The sequence below is a fragment of the Geotrypetes seraphini genome, chromosome 14 (assembly GCF_902459505.1).
Source record: "Geotrypetes seraphini chromosome 14, aGeoSer1.1, whole genome shotgun sequence".
NCBI classification, from domain to species: domain Eukaryota; kingdom Metazoa; phylum Chordata; class Amphibia; order Gymnophiona; family Dermophiidae; genus Geotrypetes; species Geotrypetes seraphini.
The window spans coordinates 35,798,323-35,823,450 of NC_047097.1; the positions used below are offsets into that span (position 1 = coordinate 35,798,323).

At 44.9% G+C, this 25,128-nt stretch overlaps 1 protein-coding gene across 2 annotated transcripts in view; it reads left to right on the forward strand.

Moving 5' to 3' along the window:
- ICE2 (interactor of little elongation complex ELL subunit 2) overlaps nt 1-25,128 on the forward strand; it is a 152,826-nt gene that overhangs the window by 78,420 nt on the left and 49,278 nt on the right. The window contains exons 11-13 of one of the 2 annotated variants that reach the window (XM_033920480.1): nt 5,109-5,238; nt 18,516-18,600; nt 22,022-22,146. In XM_033920480.1, the coding sequence (XP_033776371.1) occupies nt 5,109-5,238; nt 18,516-18,600; nt 22,022-22,103 (297 nt within the window). In that variant the 3' untranslated portion in view covers nt 22,104-22,146. Of the gene's footprint in view, nt 1-5,108; nt 5,239-18,515; nt 18,601-22,021; nt 22,147-25,128 lie in introns of those variants that run through there. The other variant, XM_033920479.1, reaches the window with a different exon arrangement.

Sequence of the window (25,128 nt, forward strand, 5' to 3'; positions counted from 1 at the left end):
CCCGTTCACCTCGGTCTCGGCCCCGCCCCTGACCTCGACCTCGGGGGAACCCCCTGAGCGGAGTGTAAGGCCCAAAGAAAAGTTGCGCAGAGTGCGCCGTCTTTCCTCCTCTTCCTCCGGGTCTTCCCGGCACGCCTCGCCCTCGACGCGACCTCGGACGGGGCGCCGATCGAGGAAGTCTAAGCGGCCCCGAGGCTCGCCTCGGCGCGACCGTTCCTCGTCGTTCGGGGGCGAGGCGCTGCAGGTGTCGGAGTTGCGCCTCGACAACCCGAGGCTCCTCCGCTCACCTCGTGGGAAGTCTTCCCGGGCCGCCTCGCCGAGGAAACGGGAGAGTGTCCCACGAACCCCGGGGTCCTCACCCAAGGGTTCTGCGAGGAGGATAATTTCCCCTTCCCCCTCGAGGGCCCTGGAGAGGGGATCCTGGGATTCGGGATCTGTTAGGGATCCTCATTATTCCCATGAGGCCTCCCCCCTCTCCTCGGTGGGGCGGTCGAGAACCCCGTCTCCCCAGGCTAGGCCGTCCTCATTTTCATCCTTCGTTCAGGACATGGCCCAAGCCCTGGGGATTGACCTGATGGTAGGTTCTCGGTATTCCAAAGAATTTTTGGAGGAACAGGACCTCCCCACTCCTCCTAGAGAGGTGCCTAGACTCCCTCTCAACAGTGTCCTTCTGCAAACCTGGCTGAAGAACTTGTCAAACCCTCTTACAGTCACGTCTGTACCTTCAAAAATGGAATCGAAGTATAGGACGATTCCCCCTAAAGGGTTCGATAAGGCGCAGCTCTCACACCAGTCTCTTCTGGTGGAGTCTGCTCTTAAAAAATCACAGCCCTCACGGGTTTCTGCGGCGGTTCCACCAGGCAGGGAGGGGCGGACCCTGGACAAGTTTGGCCGTCGCCTCTATTCAAATTCCCTGATGGCCACCAGGGTTCTAAATTACGCCTTCACCTTTTCCTCCTATTTGCGTGGTATGGTGAAGGACCTTCCTCAATATCGAAACTCGTTACCGGACTCCCAAGCAGCAGGATTCGATAAGTTTATGTCCAACCTGTCTCAATTGAGGTTGTACCTATTCCATGCAGTGTACGACGCCTTTGAGCTGGTTTCGAGGGTGTCGGCCCTCGCAGTGGCCATGCGCCGCTTGGCCTGGCTTCGCACCCTCGACATGGACCCAAACCTGCAGGAACGCCTTGCAGACTTGCCTTGTGTGGGGTCCGAGTTATTTGACGAGTCATTGGATGCGGCGACCAAGCGCTTGTCGGAGCAGGAGCGCTCTCTAGCATCTCTGGTCCGCCCCAAACCTAGGCCCCCGCCGCAGAAACCTTTTCGGCCTCCGCCGCGCCGATACCCTCAAAAGTCGACCCCGGCTTTCTCGAGACCGCCTCCGAGACGTCCGTCTCAGCGAGGCAGAGGGGGACAAACCCAAGCCCCGGCGCAGGGCCCTTCTAAGCCCGCGCCTTCCTTTTGACGGGCTGAGCGGACGGGGCGGGTTCCCCTCCGCACTTTCACAGGAACCCCTTCCTATCGGGGGGCGTCTTCGGTCCTTCCGGGAGGCATGGACCGGGATTACCTCAGACGCTTGGGTGCTCCGGATCGTCTCCGAGGGCTACTCGCTCAACTTTGTGTCCTCGCCGCCGGACAGTCCCCCAAGTTTAGTCCCCTGCAACCGTTCGCAGCTACCAACCCTTATAACCGAAGCCAAAGCCCTCTTGAAGCTTCGGGCGGTCGAGCCGGTCCCCAAGGACCAGTGGGGTACGGGGTTTTACTCCCGCTACTTTTTGGTCCCAAAAAAGACCGGGGACCTGCGCCCCATACTGGACCTCAGGAAGCTCAACAAATTCCTGGCCCGGGAGAGGTTTCGAATGCTATCTCTCCCGGTTTTGTATCCCCTCTTGGAGGAAGGGGACTGGATGTGCTCCCTCGACCTGAAGGAAGCATACACCCATGTTCCGGTGCACCCCGCCTGTCGAAGATTCTTACGATTTCAGGTGGGGGACCTCCACCTCCAATACAGGGTACTGCCCTTCGGCCTGGCCGCGTCCCTACGAGTATTCACGAAGTGCATGGTGGTGGTTGCGGCAGCCCTCAGGTCACGGGGACTCCATGTGTTCCCTTACCTGGACGATTGGCTCATCAAAGCCCCGACCAGGGAGGGGGTTATCTCAGCGACCCGACAGTCTATTGCCTTCCTGCAAACTCTCGGGTTCGAGATAAACTTTCCAAAGTCTCAGTTGAGGCCGTCTCAGTCTCTTCAATTCATAGGTGCGGTACTGGACACGGTACGCCTACGCTCCTACCTGCCGACCCAGCGGTTGGAAGCCTTGGTACGGATGAGCCGCCAGGTCTCTCAACTATCGAGGGTGTCGGCCAAGCACATGATGATGCTGCTGGGCCATATGGCCTCGACGGTACATGTCACGCCGTTTGCGAGGCTACATCTGAGGATCCCTCAGTGGACCCTCGCGTCCCAGTGGCGTCAGGAGTGCGACCCGGTGTCTCGCCTCATTTCGGTGACTCCGCCCTTGCGGAAATCGCTGCGTTGGTGGACAGACTCTTCAAATCTGTCCATGGGGCTATTGTTCCGCACTCCGCCTTTTCGCAAGGTCCTGACCACGGACTCCTCGGAGTACGCGTGGGGAGCCCATCTCGACGGTCTTCGCACGCAGGGCCTGTGGTCGGCAGAAGACCGTCAGTGTCATATCAACATGCTAGAGCTGCGGGCCATCTTCCTAGCACTTCGAGCCTTCGTTCACATATTGCAGGACCAGGTGGTCCTCGTCCGCACGGACAATCAGGTGGCAATGTACTATGTGAACAAGCAGGGGGGAACGGGGTCTTGGCCCCTCTGTTCCGAGGCTCTTCGCCTTTGGGAGTGGGCGGCCTCCCGGAACATCTTCCTCCGGGCGGTCTACATCCAAGGAGAACGGAATTGCCTGGCGGACAAACTCAGTCGACTTCTGCAACCGCACGAGTGGACTCTACACTCAGCAGTTCTGCGCGAGGTTTTCGCTCGCTGGGGAACGCCACAGGTGGATCTGTTTGCCTCTCCGGAGACACACAAACTACCACTATATTGTTCTCGGATGTACTCGCAGGACCGTCTGGAAGCGGATGCCTTCCTACTCGACTGGGAAGGGAGGTTCCTGTATGCATTCCCTCCGTTCCCTCTGATCATGCGAACGTTGGTACACCTAAAATCGTCCACGGCCACGATGATTCTCATAGCACCTCGGTGGCCGCGTCAGCACTGGTTCTCCCTGCTGCTCCAGCTCAGTGCCAGGGAGCCTCTTCCCCTGCCTGTCTCTCCTTCTCTGCTGTCTCAGAGTCAAGGATCCATGTTACATCCCAATCTGCAGTCATTGCACCTGACAGCCTGGTTTCTTGTTCCCTGACTCCTCCGGACCTGTCTCAATCGGTGAGGGAGGTATTGGAAGCCTCCCGCAAGATCTCGACGAGGCTTTGCTATGCGCAGAAATGGACCAGGTTTTCCACCTGGTGTTCGTCTTTTCACCTGGATCCGGTATCAGTTCCGGTATCCTCGGTTTTAGACTATTTATTTCATTTGTCGCGCTCTGGCTTGAAAACCACTTCGGTGCGGGTTCATCTCAGTGCGATTTCTGCTTTCCACCAACCTCTGGATGGACGCCCTCTGTCACTCCATCCCTTGGTGACACGCTTCATGAAAGGGTTACTCAGGGTTTGTCCCCCTCTTAAGCCTCCGTCTGTCGTGTGGAATTTGAATGTGGTTCTGGCTCAACTGATGAAACCCCCTTTTGAGCCACTCAACAAGTCCCTCTTGAAATTTCTGACTTGGAAGGCGGTGTTTCTGATTGCCCTCACCTCCGCCAGGCGGATCGGGGAGTTGCAAGCCTTGGTTGCGGACCCTCCTTTCACTGTCTTTCATCACGACAAGGTGGTTCTCCGCACCCATCCTAAGTTTTTACCTAAAGTTGTTTCTGACTTCCACCTCAATCAGTCCATTGTCCTTCCTGTGTTCTTCCCGAAGCCCCACTCCCACCCTGGCGAGACGGCGCTTCACACGCTTGACTGTAAGAGGGCGTTGGCATATTATCTTCAACGCACCAGGTCTCATCGGAAGGTTCCTCAATTGTTTTTGTCCTTCGATCCCAATCGATTAGGGCATCCAGTTTCCAAGCGCACTCTGTCTAACTGGTTGGCCGCTTGCATTTCCTTTTGCTACGCTCAGGCTGGCCTTCCTCCCCCGGGTCGAGTCACGGGGCACAAGGTCCGAGCAATGGCAGCTTCGATAGCCTTTCTCCGATCCACTCCGATGGAGGACATATGTAAGGCTGCCACTTGGTCTTCGGTTCATACATTCACCTCTCATTACTGTCTGGACACTCTATCCAGGAGTGACGGCCGGTTTGGCCAGTCAGTGTTGCAAAATCTGTTTTCCTAAATTGCCATCCTCCCACCTGCCCTGTTTTGGTTAGCTTGGAGGTCACCCACATGTGAGAATATCATGCCTGCTTGTCCTGGGATAAAGCACAGTTACTTACCGTAACAGGTGTTATCCAGGGACAGCAGGCATATATTCTCACAACCCGCCCGCCTCCCCGGGGATGGCTTCCTTGCTAGTTATGGAACTGAGGACCACGAGGTGGGATGCGCCCTCTAGTGGGCGAGAAGGCATGCACATGCGTGGTGCAGTGTGCAAACTTGAAACTTCAATCAAGTTTGCTTGAAAAGCTGTCCGCGCCGGGGCTCCGTAGATGACGTCACCCACATGTGAGAATATATGCCTGCTGTCCCTGGATAACACCTGTTACGGTAAGTAACTGTGCTATATACCTGCACAATATTCAGCATGTAAAACCGGCTTTATACTGTATACCAGGGGTCTCAAAGTCCCTCTTTTAGGGCCGCAATCCAGTCGGGTTTTCAGGATTTCTCCAATGAATATGCATGAGATCTATGTGCATGCATTGCTTTCAATGCATATTCATTGGGTAAATCCTGAAAACCCGACTGGATTGCGGCCCTCAAGGAGGGACTTTGAGATCCTTGCTGTATACAGAAAAAAATCTTTCATAAAATTGTCCTCTTCCAGGCCAACTCTAAAACTTTTTTCCCCCCTCTTTTAACAGCACTATCCTATCTATGTGTTACCAAAGGTGGAATATCAGGCTTATTATGGAGTAGAAGCTCTTACTGAAAGTGAGATATGCCGCCTCTGGACAGAAAGCTTGTTGCATTCTAACTGCTGGTTTTATATTGGTGAGTTTGTATTTTAGTTGATGGGGTTAGTGGATACTAGCAACATTTTGTTATTATCTACTGTATTAATCTTTGATCATTTCTCTTCTTTAAGCTTCCTTTTGCTGCCAGCTATCAAACTTGGAGAGACATTTTCAATATGACATTTAATCAGAGTTTAGAAGTTTTGCGGAGGGTGCACAGAAATCCAGTGGCGAATGTGCTCGTTTTCAAAATAAGAAAATGTCCGTAGTTAGCATCAATGTTCCATTTCACTGCTGTCAAATTTGCTTTTCCCTATCACAGTGTCGCCCAAACGTTCTCGAGCCGAAGCACACTAAAAGTAGTGGTTACAGCTCGAGGCACCAAGAAGTGCGTAGACATTGCCAAGATTGCATCACGCTGACAGCCACACATGCGCAGAGGCCCTCCAGACAGGCCCTGAAATGCCAGTAGCGGGTGCCGGCAGGGAAGTCTAAGAAATATCAACTGAGTACCCCCAACCACAAACCTCCTAAGCTCCACCCTAGACACACCCAAGCTCTTCCACAGATCCTGCCCCCTTTACTAATTGTAATGCAATTTTTTCCATTCATTTTTCATATACACAGAAAATATAAATTCTCAAAACTGACATTTCAATCTGTATTGAAAATAAGATCATTTTCCCTACCTTTGTTGTCTGGTGACTTTATTTTTCTGTGCTTTTAACTGTTTCCAGGGCCTTCTTATCCATTAACTGTTTTTCTCTTCGTCTTCACTTTCTGCCTTGCATCCATCTTTGGCATTAGCTTAATATTCAATTTTTCTGCTTTCTTCTCAAAATCTACTTTTCCATGTCTTACCTTCCCTTCCTATGTCTTACCTTCCCTTCCTATGTCTCTCTCCTTCCCTCCCTATTTCCATAGTGTGACACATCTCTCTCCTTCTCCCCAGTGGTCCAATATCGCCCTCCTTCCCCTCCCCCCTACAGTGGTCGGATATCTCTTGCCTTCCTTTCCCCCCTTCCCAGTCTATGATATCTCTCCTCTCCTTCCCATAATCTGGCATCTCTCTCTTCTACTACTACTTCTAATACTACTACTACTACTACTACTACTATTATTATTATTTCTATAACTACCAGACTCCCCTTTTTTCCTTCCATTCCCTGGTCTGATATCTCTCCCTTCCTTTAGTCATCTCTCCTTCCCCCCAGTGTAACATTTCTCTTTCCCTTCCTCCTTTCTTCCCCCTGCAGTCCATCTCCTGGTCTGATATCCCTTCCTTATTTTAGTCATCTCTCCTTCCCCTCAGTGTAACATTTCTCTTTCCCTTCCTCCTTTCTTCCCCCTACAGTCCATCTCCCTTCCTCCTTTCTTGAGCCCCCCCCTTCCCAGTCCAACATTTCTCCCTCCTTTTCACCAGTCCAACACTTTTTTCTCTCTTCCTCCTGCATGTTTCTCCTCTGGTCCTCCTTCCCTTCCCCAACCAACATTTCTTTCTCCCTCCATGAGTCCATCTTTTTACTCTCTGCCCTCTCCCCCTTCCCCAGAGTGTAACATTTCTCCTTTCTGTCCTCCCTATTCATCTTGCCCTCTCCATGAGTCCAACACTTTGTCTCCTGCACACTTTCTCTCTCTGCCCTTGCCTCTTCCCTCTAGTGGCATCCCTCTTTCCCACCCCCCAACCCAACATGTTCTCTCCCCATGCACCATCTCACTCTTCCCTGCAATGTGTAGCACCTTTTCCTCCCTTTTTGCCAGGTCCAGCAGCACCTCTTCTCCCTTCTTTTTACCTTCCACCATCCAGCAGTACCCCTTCTCTCCTGCCCCTGACCAGCAGTACTTCTCCCTTCCCTCCTCCCCCCAGTCACACATCGCATAACCTACAAAATCTTACTGCTTATCTTCAAAATCAAACAATCTCACTTACCTTTATTTCTCGATAAATTATTAATTCCCAAAAGTTCTCCCCGATCCTTACGATCCACCGATCAAAAACTTCTTTTTGTTCCGTCCCTAAAAGAGTCCTACTATACCAGGAAAACTAACTTCTCTATTACTGCTCCAACCTTATGGAATTCTCTCCCTCAATTTCTTCGTGACGAAAATCATCTACAAAAATTCAAAACCAATCTTAAAACTTTCCTATTCCAAGATGCCTTTACCAAATCCTAATCCTTACTTCATCTATTAATCTTTCAACACTCTCTTGATTCTTATTTTCTTCATTAGGGCATCTCATAACATCACGCACAATTACCCTTCATGTTCTTTCCCATACCACTATATCATTTCTTCTAATATCATGTAACTTTTCCCCTCCTCCCCATCTATCCTCACGATCGTGTTTGTCTGTATATGTTTAATATGTTTCCCCTATACTCTTTAATACACTATTAACTCGTTCCTACTCTTCTATTTTAAATTTTTATTGTTAACCGGTCAGATATTTACTTTATGATCGGGATATGAAAAACTAATAAACTTGAAACTTGAAACTTGTCCAGCAGTACCCCTTCTCCCTCCCCCCTGTCTAGCAGCACCTCTCCCTCTCCCCATGTCCAGCAGTAACCCTTCTCCCTTCCCTCCTCCCCCTATCAAACATTAACTCTCCTCCCTTCCCTCCTTCCCTCTCCAGCAATACCCCTCCTTTCTCTAGCCTAGCGGCAGCTCACTGTGTACTTTTAACTTAACCACACAGCTGCCGGTAGCAGTAGTATAGCCGCGGTTTTGGTAGCCTCGGGACCTTTGCTTGGCTGGCCCGCCTCGCATCATTGAAGTGGGCTGACCTAGCAAAGGCCCCGAGGCTGACTGATGAAACCACGGCTAAACTACTGCTAGCAGAAACTGTGTGGCTAAGTTAAAAGCACACAGTGAGCTGCCGTTGCTGGTTCGGGGGTGGGGAGAAAATAAGAGGAAAGCAGGAGTCTCAGCAGCATATCGGTAGAAGGCAGGAAGATGCAAGTCAGCTGATGTCCGCGCTGGAGCCTCTCTTCCTGTCCAGTGTGCCGTGGCACACTTGAAATCTCTGGGAGGCACACAGTTTGCATTACACTGCCCTATCAAGACTGGAATGGTAGATAATCATCTGCATGTGCTCTGAAGAAGCTCCAAAAGGATATTCCTCTTTGGACATACCCCTTTGGCCACATTCTGTGGTAGGACTCTCGATCTGAAGACCGTAAAGACAGTTTTTGCTGTGGATGGTATCACCAGAGGACTAATACTGAAGCCAATAGTGACTTTACTGTACCCTGGACTTACTGTACTTTACCACAGTATTCCAGGGTGGATTTAAAAGAGAATTAAATAACTATTTGCTACAATATTAAAGAGACAAAAATCATAATCTCTTACTTGATGGGAAAACTTTTTCTAAAAAGAAGTGTCTTCAAATTACAGTGACATGATAGGTAGTCAAATTCCTCAAAGAAACAGGAGGAGTATTTCAAATCAAGAATTTTTTTAATTGAATACTTCTGATTTCAGGAAAATATAACACCCCTCCCCCCCTTTTATGAAGCTACGTTAGGCTTTTTTATCGCCTGCCATGGTGATTAAAACTCTGATGCTCGAGGAATCTCTATGAGCATTGGAGCTAATGCCACCGCGGCTAGTGATTTAAAAAAAATCAAAAAAGAATCCTAACGTGGCTTCTTAAAAGGAGGCTAAAATTAGGTATTGATTGGAACAGATTCATTTCCTAGGAGGTAGAGTAATTAATGAGGTCATATATGATGGTACTTGACATATAGGATTTAAAAAACCCCAAACATTTTAAATTGGATCTTGGGTGTCCAAAGCATCCAGCGAAAATCATATGTTTGTAATTCTTTCCCATTTCTTTAAGCTGCAGAGCATTCTGGCTGCTGTCTTTTGTAATAATTGAAGTCTACTCTATAATTTCACAGGCAAGCTTTAATTCAAAAAATGTCGGTAGCATTTGAAATTTGATCTTATTTCCATAAAGAACAATCTGTTTAAGTAAATTTAGCTTCCAAAATGCTTTAGCTGTTACAGCAGACCTGTTTGTTCATGATCAGTAATAGACTTAAAATTGTTTCCAGTACTTTTGATGTAGATTTAAAGGGTATTGTAGTGTTATCACTGTTTTAGAAAAGGGCCCAATATCCTCAGGGATACCCATCCTTAAAAGTTTTGTTTTATTCTTATTTAATCGTAATTTACAGAAATTTGACTAGGACTTTACATGCAAAGCACATCTGCTAGACTGATTTTTAAGTTAACAAAAGGGTTCTCCATGCAACTCCTTTAATGGTTTCTCTACATGGTTTGCCTATATTTGCTTATATCGGTTTTAACTTATGTGTTTAAGATTTTATACAGTTTTTCTTTTATACATCTAAATACAGTGGTACTACTGTTTACGAGAGCATCGGTTTGCGAGTGTTTTGCAAGATGAACAAAACATTCGCAAAATCGGCCCCTCAGAAACCGAGCTTGCCTCGATTTGCGAGCAAGGCCCCCAGGATCCGACACCCTCCCCCCTGCGATCCGGCATCCCCTCGCTCGCATAGCACCACCTCCCCCCCACTCCCCCCGCCGCGATCTGGCATTCCCCAGCACCCACCCGAACACGCTGCTTACCCCCATCTGTTACCGGCACCAACGCATAGGACATGCCGGTGCCGGTGCCCGAAGATCTGCGTCGTCTTCTTTGCTGGGCCTTGAGCATCTGCGCATGCTCAAGGCCTTCGAGTTCACACTCTCTCCCAGATTCTTGGAGATCTCGCAGATGCTCAAGGCCCAGCAAAGAAGAAGACGCGGATCTTCGGGCACCGGCACCAGTATGTCCTGTGCGTTGGTGCTGGTGCCAGATGGGGGTAAGCAGCGTGTTCTGGTGGGTGCGGGGGGGATACCAGATCGTGAGGCGGGCCTTCAGGGGGAGCAATGTCGATTCTCGGGGGGGGGGTAAGTGCTGGGGGATGCAGATTGCGGGGGGGATACCAGATCGTGAGGTGGGCCTTCAGGGGGAGCAATGTCGGTTCTCGGGGGGGGGGGGTAGAGCAGCACTGCTGGCCTCGGGGGGTGGGGGTGGGTGAGAACGTATCAAGCGAGTTTCCCTTAGTTCCTATGGGGAAACTCGCTTTGATATACGAGTATTTTGGTTTACGAGCATGCTTCTGGAACGAATTATGGTCGTAAACCAAGGTTCCACTGTAATCTGGTTGTCATTACTATGAAGAGGCATACATATTACTGTATGTCTATGAAAAAATCTCTTGAAACTTTTTATTTTCAAGCAGTGCAGCTCTTGAATAAAAATTCAAATATTTTACATGCTTTGGACACATTTGAAAATGTATCTCTTTGAAAAGTATTTAAAATGGTTGTCTCTGTTTGGGTTTTTTCTTTTTCTTTTTTTTACTTTATTGAAATTTTGTAATTAATACATTTCAAGAATCAACTTAAAATTAAAAAATACTAAATGGTATGACAAATAAAATAGTCTAAGGGGTTCTTTTACTAAGCTGCGCTAACCGATTTAGCGTGCGCTAAATGCTAAGACACCCATTATATTCGATGGGCGCTTTAGTATTTAACGCGCACTAAATTGGTTAGCGCGCCTTAGTAAAAGGACTTCTAAATGAAGAATCTGTGAAAATTATACAGTTTATATCAAGTCCTCAATGTATGGTAGGAAGCAAGAGATCAAACCATAAACTGTAAGTTCTCACTTTTGGTAAACCACTTAATGGACCTAATGCAGGGATTAAGCGCATTAAAAGTAACCAGATTAGATTAGTAAATATACATTTTCTCACCGTCAATACTGCACTTAAAGGATTCAAAGTAACTGGTTACTAGTAATGTTATATCATCTGCATAAGTAAAGAATTGAACTTTTCATTCGGAAGGTTATGAGCCAAAAGACATTATAAAAATGTTGAAAAGAGCAGGGTGACAATGGAGCTTTATGGAACTTCACAGATTGCATTCCAAGAATTAAATATAGAGCCTTCAAATTTAATGCTTTTAAGTTTTATATACTAAACTAAACCTTAGGTTTGTATACCACATCCTCTCCACAATCGCAGAGCTCGACACGGTTTACAGGAGTTGGGATATAAAGGAACTCCAATGAAGGGTTAAAGGCCATAGTATAAAGAATGTTTAGAGGGCTTAGTATACCAGAGAGGGAGGAAGTATTTTTTGAGAATAGCCAGGTTTTCAGATGTTTACGGAAAAGTTGGAGGGAGCTCAGATTCTGAAGAGGGGAGGTAAGGTTGTTCCAGAGCTCAGTGATTCTGAAGGGGAGGAAGGTCCCTAGTTTTCCTGCATGGGATATGCCTTTTAATGAGGGGAAGGATAGTTTTAATTTTTGGGTGGATCTGGTGAAATTAGGATTTGAGGAATTCCAAGAAAGTGGAATAAAGGGAGGAAGGATGCCGTGTAGGATCTTGAAAGTTAGACAGGTGCATTTAAAGTGGACCATGGAGATTATCGGAAGCCAGTGAAGCTTGGACAGGAGCGGTAAGACATGGTCAAATTTCTTTTTGCGAAGATAAGCTTAGCCGCGACATTCTGAATTCGCTGAAATCTTTGAAGGTTTTTCTTTGTTAGGCTTAAGTAGATAGAGTTGCAATAGTCCAGTCTGGTCTGGAAAGGATGATGGATTGGACAAGAATGGCAAAGTGTTTTTGATGGAAACAGGATCTCACTTTCCTCAGCATGTGAAGGCTGAAAAAGCATTTTTATTTTACCAAGGAATTGAGGTGGTCGTTGAAGGACAATGTAGAATCAATGATGATACCCAGAACTTTGTTTGAGAACTCAAGCTGCAGAGTGGAGCCAGAGGACAGTGGGATAAAGGTGGGTAGTTGGTCTAATTTTGGGCCGAGCCAAAGTAGTTTTGTTTTGGACTTGTTCAGTTTCATTTGCACGGTGTGGGCCCTGGATTGGAGGTTTGTTATACATGAGGATATGTTCTCAGAGAGGTTAGTGAGGTTTGAGTTGGTCTCAAGGAGGACAAGGATGTCTTCAGCATAAGTGTAAAGTGTTTCTAGGGGAGATAGATGGAGGAGTTTTAGGGAAGACATATAGTTGTTGAAAAGAATAGGAGATAGAGGTGAGCCTTGCGGGACTCCACATGTCAGTTTCCAGGGGGAGGATGAGGTGCCATTCATGTTGACAGTGTAAGAGCGAGAAAGTAAGAATTTCGAGAACCAGTCAAGGACTGTGGAGTTGATTCCTATCTCGGAGAGTTGGTAAACTAGAATATCATGATGGACAACATCAAAAGCTGCATAAAGGTCAAATTGTAAAAGAACGGCGAACTTATTACAAGAATGAAGTTGTTGAACCTTTGAGATTAAGGAGGTCAATAGGGATTCGGTGCTGAAGTTGGGATGAAAGCCATATTGGTAAGGTAGGAGAATAGAGAATTTCTCTAAATAGGATGAGAGTTGGGTAGATATGATGGACTCTAGGACTTGGTTAGGAGAGGGATGTTTACTATTGGGCGATAGCTGGATGGTGTGGAAGGATCTAGGTCAAATTTTTTCAGTAGTGGGGTCAAGGCAATATGTCCCATTTCTAGGGGAAAAAGGCCCGAATGTAGGGCAGAGTTTATAAGTTTGGTAAGGGATGAGATGGCCTGTGCGGGAATTTTCTCGTATAGGTAGGAGGGGAATGGGTCCAAGGTACAGTTGCAGGATTTCAGTTTGAGGCAGAGTTTATAGACCAGGGATTCGGAAACGTGCTCAAAGGCAGTCCAGGATCTGTCGACTGGGATAGGGTTGGAGACCGTTAGGGTAGGGTTGGAGTCGGTTGGCACCAGGAGACTGCAGGTGGGAAGGAGCATCTCAAGGTAATGGCCTTTTCGTTGAAGAATTTTGCTAGAACATCGGCTGAAGGAGAAGAGGGGAGCAAGGTGGAGTCGTTTTTAGAAGTTAAGGAGCGACAAATGTTGAATAATGTACTACTCTGGTTGTTGGATCTGGAGATTTTATCACCGTAGTTCTTCCTTGCTTTTTTTAGTACTGTATTGTAAAACTTAATATTAAAAATTATGTAAACCAACTCAAATCTTTACCAAAAATGCCCAATTCACGTCATTCCAAGAATACTAAATTATGGTCTACTAAATCAAAAGCAAATAATAAATCAAAATTATTAAGTAACTAGTCTTTAAGCCTGTTACATTAACGGGTGCTAGAATACATGTGGCCGCTTTCTGTCTGTCTTTCTTTCGTTCTTTTTCTCTCTTTTTCCTCGGCTGTCCACCACCACCCCTTCCCTGCTCCCTCTGTCCAGCATCAGCCCTTCTCCCTTCCTTTTACCTCCCCCGTGTCCAGTAGCACCTCTTCCCTGCTCCCCCTGTCCAGCATCAGCCCTTCTCCCTTCCTTTTACCTCCCCCGTGTCCAGCAGCACCTCTTCCCTGCTCCTCGTGTCCAGCAGTAGGCCTTCTCCCTTCTTGTTACCTCCCTCCCTGAGTCCCCTCAGTTCCTGCTGCTGCTGCTCCTCTTCCTCCGACACCCGTCGCCTCAAGACAATTTCCTGGTCGCACTCCCCTCAGAGTTCCTACTCCTGCCACCAGTGCCGCTGCTTCTCCGCCGCCACTCGTCAGCCCGTACCGCCTCTGTGGCTGCCGCCCCTCTGCACTCTGGAGGCCCCGGGCATTTCCTCCCAAGTTAATAGAACCCTAAGCACGCATGCGCACTCCTACCTGCCATGGACTCATGATCACGCAGGTAGGAGTGCGAATGCGCGCTTAGAGTTTTATTATTAGTGATGCCTATAATCCTTAAGAACATAAGAATTGCCGCTGCTGGGTCAGACCAGTGGGCCATTGTGCACAGCAGTCCGTTCACGCGGTGGCCCTTAGGTCAAAGACCAGTGCCCTATTTGAGTCTAGCCTTACCTGCTTACGTTCTGGTTCAGCAGGAACTTATCTAACCTTTTCTTGAACCCCTGGAGGGTGCTTTCCCCTATAACAGCCTCTGGAAGAGCGTTCCAGATTTCTACCACTCTCTGGGTGAAGAAGAACTTCCTTACGTTGGTACAGAATCTATCCCCTTTTAACTTTAGAGAGTGCCCTCTCGTTCTCTCTACCTTGGAGAGAGTGAACAATCTCTTTCTTACTAAGTCTATTCCCTTCAGGTCAGAGATGGTCGAAAAGGTGGAGGAGTAGCTCTCTATGTAAAGATTGTGGATATCCAAAAGTTTGGAAGGAAAGAGGAGGTGCTGCTGTTGGGAAATTTCAACCTGCCGGATGCGGACTGGAATGTTCCATCTGCGGAATCGGAAAGAAGTAGGGAGATTGTGGATGCCTTTCAAGAGACTCTGCTCAGACAAATGGTGAAGGAACCCACGAGGGAAAAAGCGATATTGGATTTGGTCCTCACAAATGGAGAGAGTATCTCTAATGTTCGAGTGGGTGCTCACCTGGGAAGTAGCGATCATCAAACAGTTTGGTTTGATATAATGGCTAAAGTGGAGAGCGGCCATACGATAGTTAAAGACCTAGATTTCAAACGTACAGACTTTAATGCAATGGGAGAGTACCTGAAGAAAGAGCTGTTAGGATGGGAGGACATAAGAGAAGTGGAAAGACAGTGGTCTAAGCTGAAGGGAGTGATAAAAATAGCTACGGACCTTTATGTGAAGAAAATAAATAAAAACAAGATAAAAAGGAAGCCGCCAAACTAGTGGCGGAGAAAATAAAGGCGAAAGAGTTGGCGTTCGTGAAATATAAAAAAACCCAATAAGAGGAGTGCAGAAAGGACTACAGGGTGAAACTGAAAGAAGCCAAGAGAGAAATATGTCTGGCGAAAGCACAGGTGGAAGAACAAATGGCTAAAAATGTAAAAAAAGAGAGACAAAAATTTTTTCAGATATATTAGTGAAAGGAGGAAGATGAAAATTGGAATTGCTAAACTAAAAGATGCTGGGAACCGATATGTGGAGAGTGATGAGGAAAAAGCAAATGTGCTAAACAAATACTTCTGTTCTGTGTTCACAGAAGAAAATCCTGGAGAAGGACTGAGATTGTCTGGCAAAAATACACGAGAAAATGGAGTAGATTCTGCGCCGTTCATGGAGGAGAGTGTTTATGAGCAACTTGGAAAACTGAAGGTGGACAAAGCGATGGGACCAGACGGGATCCATCCCAGGATACTAAGGGAGTTCAGAGAGGTTCTGGCGAGTTCTATTAAAGACTTGTTCAATAAATCTCTGGAGATGGGAGTGGTTTCTGGGGACTGGAGGAGAGTGGATGTGGTCCCTATTCACAAAAGTGGTCACAGGGATGAAGCAGGAAACTATAGGCCAGTGAGCGTCACTTCAGTTGTTGGAAAAATAATGGAAGTGTTGCTGAAAGAAAGGTTAGTGTACTTCTTGAATCTAATGGATTACAGGATCCGAGGCAACATGGCTTTACAAAAGGTAAATCGTGCCAAACGAACCTGATTGAATTTTTTGATTGGGTGACCAGAGAGCTAGATCGAGGACATATGCTAGATGTAATTTACTTAGATTTCAGCAAAGCCTTTGATATGGTTCCTCATAGGAGGCTATTGAACAAACTTGAAGGGCTGAAGTTAGGCCCCAAAGTGGTGAACTAGGTTAGAAACTGTCTGTCGGACAGACACCAGAGGGTGGTGGTTAATGGAAGTCACTCGGAGGAAGGAAAGGTGAGTAGTGGAGTCCCTCAGGGTTCAGTGCTGGGGCCGATCCTACTCAATATGTTTGTGAGTGACATTACTGAAGGGTTAGAAGGAAAAGTGTGCCTTTTTGCAGATTATACCAAGATTTGTAACAGAGTAGACACCGAAGAGGGAGTGGAAAATATGAAAAAGGATCTGCAAAAGTTAGAGGAATGGTCTAATGCCTGGCAACTAAAATTCAGTGCAAAGAAATGTAGAATAATGCATTTGGGGATTAATAATCCTAAGGAACCGTATATGCTGGGAGGTGAGAAGCTGATATGCACGGACAGGGAGAGGGACCTTGGAGTGATAGTGTCCGAAGATCTAAAGGCGAAAAAATAGTGTGACAAGGCAGTGGCTGCTGCCAGAAGGATGCTGGGCTGTATAAAGAAAGGCGTAGCCAGTAGAAGGAAGAAGGTGTTGATGCCCCTGTACAGGTCATTGGTAAGGCCCCACTTGGAGTATTGTGTTCAATTTTGGAGCTGTATCTGGCGAAGGACGTAAGAAGACTTGAAGCGGTCCAGAGGAGGGCAACGAAAATGATAGGAGGCTTGTGCCAGAAGACGTATGAGGAGAGACTGGAAGCTTTGAATATGTATACCCTAGAGGAAAGGAGGAACAGGGGAGATATGATTCAGATATTCAAATATTTGAAGGGTATTAACATAGAACAAAATTTTTTCCAGAGAAAGAAAAATGGTAAAACCAGAGGACATAATTTGAGGTTGAGGGGTGGTAGATTCAAGGGCAATGTTAGGAAATTCTACTTTACGGAGAGGGTGGTGGATGCCTGGAATGCGCTCTCGAGAGAGGTGGTGGAGAGGAAAACGGTGACTGAATTCAAAGAAGCGTGGGATGAACACAGAGGATCTAGAATCAGAAAATAATATTAAATATTGAACTAAGGCTAGTACTGGGCAGACTTGCACGGTCTGTATATGGCCGTTTGGGAGTGGATGGGCTGGAGAGGGCTTCAGTGGCTGGGAGGTTTAGATGGGATGGAGTAGGTTTTAATGGAGATTTCAGCAATTGGAACCCAAGCACAGTACCGGGTAGAGCTTTGGATTCTTGCCCAGAAATAGCTAAGAAGAAAAAATTTAAAAAAATTTAAATTGAATCAGGTTGGGCAGACTGGATGGACCATTTGGGTCTTTATCTGCTGTCATCTACTATGTTACAATGTTGAATGTTTCGATCATGTCCCCTCTGTCTCTTCTTTTCAAGGGAGAAGAAGCCCAGTTTCTCTAGCCTCTCATTGTTCGGCAACTTTGCTAAATAACATCTTAATCTCAGTAATTAATGTCAACAAATGTGTTTCTATACTGTGTATTTTATGAATTCAGATTGGGTTGAATAAAGAAAGAGAATAATTGTAGAGAAATGACCCAATGGTAGCAAATGCTGGCAAGATAACAATACACCACTTAGATCCTTTTTTTAGGCTGTTATGCAGTATAGAAAGTTTTATAATAAACATAAAGATATCAGTGTTCAATCAGAATTAAGGAGTTAAAGCCAAATCTTGTCTCGCTAATAATCTGCTATATTACTTTGAAGGAGTGAGTGAACATGAGTATAAAGGTGAGCCGATTGATATTGTGTGTCTGCATTTTCAGAAGACATGACAAAGTACCTCGTGAATGACTCCTGATGAAATTAAGAAGTCATGGGACATGAGGCAGCGTTCTATTGTGGATTAAGAACTGGTTAAAGGATAGAAAAGAGAGTAGGATTAAATGGTCAATATTCTCAATGGAGAAGGAGAAATAGTGGCGTTCCCCAGAGTCTCTGCTGGGAATGCTGCTTTTTACCATATTTATCAATGACTTAGAAACAAGAATAACGAGCGAGGTGATTATATTTACTGATGACACAGTTATTCAAAGTTGTTAAATTGCAAGAGGACCTCATGAGACTGGGAGACTGGACATCCAAATGGCAGATGGCATTCAATGTGAGCAAGTGCACCTCATATTAGGGCCGAACAAAATATAGATAAATTTAAGGGAAATCTTAAATGCTTCCTTTTCCAAGACACGATTGCTGAATAGGTTTAGTGATCGCCTGGGTTGTTTAATAATCTGATTTCCCTAACTCCCCTACTGTATTTTACCCTCTATGTCTTCTTTACTTTAAAATTGTAGTTCTCCCCATTTTCCTTTTGTTTGTTTTTTATGTCAAGTATTGTCTAGTCGGTACTTATCTGTTCAATGTTTCCCTTTTTTTATTTATTGTAAAATGCTTAGAATTTACGATTAGCGTTTTATCAAAATTTTAGGAAACTTGAAACTTGATTTGATACACCACCTTTCTGCAGTTACAATAAAAACAGTTTGCATATTGTATAGAGCTACTTATTTTGTACCTGGGGCATCGAATGGTTGGTTAAGTGACTTGCTCAGTGTCACAAGGGGATCAAGCAGAGTTCTTCTAGTTCTCAGACAACTGCACTACCCGTTAGGTGATTCATGTTGGAAAGAGAAATCCAAACTAAAGCTGCATGATGTGAGGTTCTACATTAGGAGTCGCTGCCTAGAAAAATTGTCTACAAATGACATATTTCTGGATGTATTGCCTTGTATGCCTTTCCCACCACTGTTTATATCTCTTTGGTGAGTAAGCTCAGCTTGTCATGTTTTTCAGGTCATATTGACGCCTTCACCTCACATCTTCTTATGTTAGAAGAGATATCAGTTGAAGGGATAAAAGAGAAGTTTGGAAGTTTTAAGTAAGTAAACTTTGCATTCTATGTATTTGTAAGGATTGTTAGTGACCCCCACAATATATGGTTACAAACGCCAGGTCCCAGGTTCAGTTCCCTCACTGAAGATTCACCAGGAAGAGAATCCAATAAGAAACACAGCCAGAGGTGATTGCATAAAGAATATATTATAGAAATAGTCTTACAGAAAAGCAATATTCTGAAGCATTACATTGAAGCATTACAATTAAGTAGAGAGCAAAGCAGTTTCCCTGCCTTATAGAGTCCAGAAGGAAGCGTGAAGTTACAGGGAAAGGAAGAGAGAGAGAGAGAAAAGGGGGATGGGGTGATGGTCTAAGCTTCGTGTTCCATAGATAAAGAGAAGGATAGACAGAGAAAGAGAGAACTCAAGAGAAACAAGAGAGGACCAGAGTGCCAAGAGCCAAGAGAGGGGGTGATGCTGTGAGGGGGCTTTTATAGTTTGGAAACTTATTCTAAAAACCAGAATCTATTGAACTTCAATAGAAGTTAAATCTCCCCCTCCTTAGTAAACTTGTGCTAGACAGCCGAAGAATAGGCTATGGTCAAATGTAATTTCCAGTATGCCTCTGACAATAGTTTCTGATTAACTTTAGTTATCTGTGCACCTGGACCCATTGTCCTAAGCACCCTCTTAATCAGACATTAACACATTAACACCTTTTAGCTAATCATGATTCAATCAGAGCTATTTAACACCGTCTTTTCGGGCCATATGAAACAGTCTGCCTACACTCAGGGTCTATCTACATTCACATGCCAAAGTCAGATTGATATAATTTCCCATAGGCCTTCGCTGACATTAGTTATGCCAACTGAAAATGCTGAATGCTAGCCATAGCTATGCTGACAGTATTTATTTATAAATTTATAATATACATAAATGTGTAACTCATCAATGTTCAAGGCGAGAAACAAAAACAAACATGCAGGCATCATACCAAACAAACAATAACGTGTCATACTGCATCTTAAAGTAACCCCAGAAAAAAATGATATGCCTTTCAGTCCTAGCTAGAAATTGAATTAATAAATAGATGCATTTTCAAAAATTTCTATAAATCTGTCAGTACACATAATTCATATGGCAGTGCGTTCCATGATGAAGGGATAGAGGGGGAAAAAGCCCAGTGCAGCAATTGTAAACACAGTCCAACTTGAACAACCATATGCTTATGGTTATAGCACAGTGCCCAGATACTTGGAGGAAGAAAAAAACATCTTAAAACACCAAGAATAACACACAGTATTCTGTTGGTAGCCAGGAAAGCTGTTTCCAGCTTGACTTCCTGAGTAACAGCATGGCTTCTGCATTCGACATGAACTGTAAGAGCTTTAGTGAAGAAGCAGGAAGCCCCTTGTAGATGATATTACAGTAGTCCAAGCAGGAGTTGATAGCCTGGAACTCTGACAACAGTCTTAAACCCGAACAATACTCATTTTATAAAAGGCTAAATGGACTTCCTTATTAATTAATGTATACTGCTTCTGATTCACAAAAGTCTGTCTAGACTAGCAGGGGTCTCAAAAGTCCCTCCTTGAGGACTGCAATCCAGTCGGGTTTTCAGGATTTCCCCAATGAATATGCATGAGATTTATGTGCATGCACTGCTTTCAGTGCTTATTCATTGGGGAAATCCTGTAAACTCGACTGGATTGCGGACCTCAAAGAGGGACTTTGAGATCCCTGGTCTAGAGGTTATCTCAGCTCTGTCAGTTCACATCTCCCCACCTTAAAACAACTGGGTGAACAAAAACAGGATCACTAGAGACTCTGGCTTTTAGAATTAATGATAAACTATGTTCAGATTATCTGAGAACATTCCATTATAGCAGGTGAATGCATAGTTATAATATCTGCATAAAGGTGATGATACACAATCTACTTGCATCACAGAGTGGCTATGGGTGAATATTAAACTATAGAGTAGATAACACTGAACCCAGGGGGCAAACCTTGGGATATCATGTTTCCTACTATATGAAATGATGTCCTGGAATAATTTAAAGATATTTGCATTTAGTGGAGGAAGGGAAATTATATTTGATTCAGAAACTAAATAAATGATGGCATCCACATGCCTATAAGAAAACATCTCCTGTATCACAGGAGCAGTTTTTATAAATTGAGCCATAAAATTATTTTTGTATAGTTAAATTCTAATGCTCTGTGCTGATAATGGATTTCCTTCTGTGTCCTTTCTCAGCTTAGTCCTGTGATTTCTTTTGCCAGAAAAGCTCTGTATGTGATTTGCAGATATGAGTGTAAATTATTGTGATCCTTTTCATGGCTTGCAGTTAGGGAGGCAAGTGGTCACATTCACAAAGCAGCTGGTGTGTTCTAGAGAATGACACGGGGAAAAAAATCTATCCCCGTCACTACCCCGTCATCAGACCACTGTCCCCTTCACCGCCCCATCCCCGCAGCATCCACCCTTACCTCTCGCCAACTCACTCCCTTCGGCACCCCTCATGTGGTCCATGCATCTCCCTCCCTCCCCCTTATCTTTGCAGCACGTTTTAAGGTTTCAGAGTACTTGTTGAAAGCCGCCGGAGTGTTCGTGCAGTCGCGTGTGTGTGTGTGGGAGGAAGCTTCTCCTCTGACGCAACTGGAAGTTGCGTGGGAGGAAGCTTCTCCTCTGACGCAACTGGAAGTTGCGTCAGAGGAGAAGCTTCTACCCACAGAAGCACACAATGCACATATGCTCCGGCAGCTTTCAACAAATACTTTGAAACCTTAAAACCCGCCGCAAAGGTAAGAGGGAGGGAGATAGATAGATAGATTCGGGTGGGTAGGTAGCAGGGCTGTGGAGTCGGAGTCGAGAAGTCGGAGTCGGAAGAAATTTCGGGTACCTGGAGTCGGAGTCAGAAGTACAAAAAACTGAGGAGTCGGAGTCGGAACATTTATCTATTGACTCCATTTTTGAACTTGGCATACCAATCACGAGCGATTCTTTCAGCTATAGCACCCATTATATACACAGCACAAATGTTGCGAGCAGCTTCTGCGGCCTTAGAACCTTGATTAAAAGCAAAAAGAAGGTGATGTTGAAAATGCTCATTTCTCTCAACTTGACATTCCATTTTAACGATCTGAAAATTAACCAGTGCTGTGGAGTCGGAGGAAATTTCGGGTACCTGGAGTCGGAGTCTGAAGTACAAAAAACTGAGGAGTCGGAATCAGAACATTTGTCTACCGACTCCACAGCCCTGGTAGGTAGGAAGGAGGGAGGGGGCTGCGCGTGATCGGTGACCACGCGCATTCCCTCCCTTAACTGCGGGGACAAGGCCATTCACCACTCCATGGGGCGGTGAATGTCCTTGTCCCCGTACCTGCGGTGAGCACCTTTCCTCCTGCCACCGTTTTGGTGGGCTAGTCGTGGGTAACATCTACCATTTCATTCTCTAGTGTGTTCCCTGCTGCCTCTGCTCCCAGTCCCCATTCGTCTGGGGCAGTCAATCAGGAGAAAGTTGTGAGTGGCAGCAATTGAAGGGGGAGAGAACGGCCACCTCATTTTCTCACACAGATTCCTCCATCATGAAAACAACAAAAAGCATCCCTCTTGTAAGTGCTTAAAATTCATCAACCTACAAAAAGCTGATTGATAGTTTCCTGAAAAAGATCTATATGTATAAGTTTGTCAACTATATTTGTGCAGCATTAGTTAGTTGTTTGCTCCTTGAAACACCCACAGGTTTATTTCCAACGTGCAACACTGCTTTTAACTACACCAAGCAGAGCAAAAAGGTGTACAGTCTAAAAACAGAAAAAAAACAGACGATATCATGATAGGACAGCAACACTCATACTTGTAACCAACGACAGTAAAAAGAGCTGAAAGGAGGAAGAGCAGAGGACCAGGGTAAGGGTAAAAGAGAGGGAATAGGGAACTAGAGGTGATCAGCTGCCAGACATCCACCCAAATTGTCCTGGTAAAGCCTGGCAGTATAGCACAGTGTTTTTAATGGAGGAATAGATAAAGGGAATTCCACAAAGCAGGGATCATGAGAAAAATGCACACTGCAGAATGAATTCTAACTAGGCTATATATGGAGGGAAAAGTACTAACCTGTGGTCATGCAAGGAACAAAGTGTGCAAAGCGGAATATATGGGATGGTTAAAGAATGAAAATAAAACCTTAAACATAGGAAATCAAATTTTAAATTTGATTCTATATTCAATCAGAATCCAATGGTGGTGGTTTAGCAGCAAGGTAACCTAATTAAATCTACTTGCACGACACAAAAGACGAATGGCAGTTTTGTAATGTTTCAAGTTTTATTATTTTTAATATACCGACCATCAACATGTATCTAGCTGGTTTACAATGCTAAATAAAAAAAATAAATAAATAAAAGGTTAAAATAATAATTATAGGTGGAGGAGGAGTGAACATTAAAAAGACAATTTACAAAAACAAACATGAACTTGAGGGTAAAAGGGGAAGTGGGGTCAATAATTACATCATTAATAAACAAAGTTAAAAGAAAAAGGAGGGGGAATATAACATTAGGAATGGGGGTCACTTCTTAAAAGCGGTTGATAAATTTTGCTAGCTGTCTGAAGTTGAGGAAGAATAAACAATATTACAGTAGTCTAGTTGGGTCATAAACAGGGCAAGAACAAGTACATGCAATGAATTATGATTAAAGAGACTTCTAACAGTGTACAATTGTCTTAAAGTAAGGAAACTAGACTTACATAACAAAAGTTTAGACCTGGGGGGTAAAGGAAAGCTGGGAGTCGAAGATAAAACTAGAGAATGACATGGAGACAAATTTGTCCCTGTCCCTGCAGGAACTTGAGTTTTGTCGCTGTCCCTGCCCCATTCCTGTAAGTTCTGCCTTAACCACACAAGCCTCAAACACATGATTTTAAAGTGTTTGCGGCCTGTGCAGATTAGGACGGAGCTTGCAGGGATGGGGCAGGGACAGGAAAAGAACTCGCAAAGATGGGGAAAAATTTGTCAAAATAAATAGATAAAGTGGGGAAGTTTGTTCTATCAAAACGTGAAAGACTAGGAAGTCAAAGTAGTTGAATACAATGCTGCTAAATAAGACTCCTCAATTCAAGGTGAATAAATAAGTTATATATCTGGCTTATAAAATGAGTAAATTGAATCTTCACATACACTCAGAATTATGTGATTCGGCCAAGAGCCATAGCTCCTATAGCCGAAACCACCGCCCCATCACTGTGTATGACTTTTGTGAAAGAACTTAAAGTGAACGTGCTATTCAAACAATAGAACTGTTTTTCGATGGCAAAAGAAGGGGGGGAAAAAATTCCCACTTAGCTTTCAAGTGTTTCAACAGGTCCCGACATGGACCATGTTTCGAGGTTCTTTTTCAAGGAACCCAGAGGATGATGTAAGCAACTCAAATGCCAAGGAACTGATGGTAGTGTGAATCGGGCAAATAATCTTGTAATCATATATAGAATGAGATGAAAATTTTTTATCTCACTTTATATAATAATAATAATAACGGTTTATATACCGCAGGACCGTGAAGTTCTATGCGGTTTACAATGATTTTTAAAAATGTTACAAATTGAGTAGAATTGACGTAGTTAATATCTATTGTTTAGCAGTTCTAGAGATCTGGTATTGAGAGAGAGATTGTGCGAATCAGTTTCCTATGTACTTTAGGAAAGATATGTTTTCAGCTGTCTCCTAAATTCCCTATATGTATTGGCAAGAGTAAGTAGTTGTTTCAGATCGTTGCCCCATAATGCTGCTTGATAAGAGAGAAGATGTTGGTGATGAATTTTGAATTTACATCCTCTAACAGGGGGGGGGGGAAACAAAATTCAAGTTTGAGCTTCTTTTATGTCTACTGGTTGAAAAGGAGAATAGGTCGGTTATGTATTTGGGGGCTAGACCGAATAGAACCTTGAAGCAAAAGCACCTCACACGCGCCTCCATTGGCAACCAATGCAGGAGTCTATAGGAGGGAGTTATGTGATCGAACTTCTTCAACCCGAAGATCAGCCTGACTGCTGCATTCTGCACCAGTTGCAATCGCCGCATATTCTTCTGTGAAATTGCCAGATAGGCGATGTTGCAGTAATCCAGTTGGCATTATGAGAGATTGTACCAGGATTGTAAATGATGGTGCATCAAAAGTGCTCTAATGGGCTGAAGCTTCCAGAGAGTAGAAAAAAACTTTTTTGACCAAAGAGTCTACCTGGTCTTTCATGGTTAGGCCCTGGTCCAGCGTTACGCCCAGAACCTTCAGAGTGGGTAGAATGGGGTAACTAAAGTTGTTGATGCGTAGTGGAGTTGTAGTATCTAGTGGGTGTGGCGAAGCTATGAAGAATTTTGTTTTTTCTGAATTGAGCTTCAGTCTAAATTCAGTCATCCATTGTTCCATCGAGTTTAGTGCTTCTGTTGCCTGGGAGTAACTTCTGAGAGAGAGGTGGCGAATGGGATGATGATCATAAAGTCGTCTGCGTAACTGAATAATTTTAATTCTAGTTGGGACAGTTGTGCACCTAATGTTGACATGTAAAC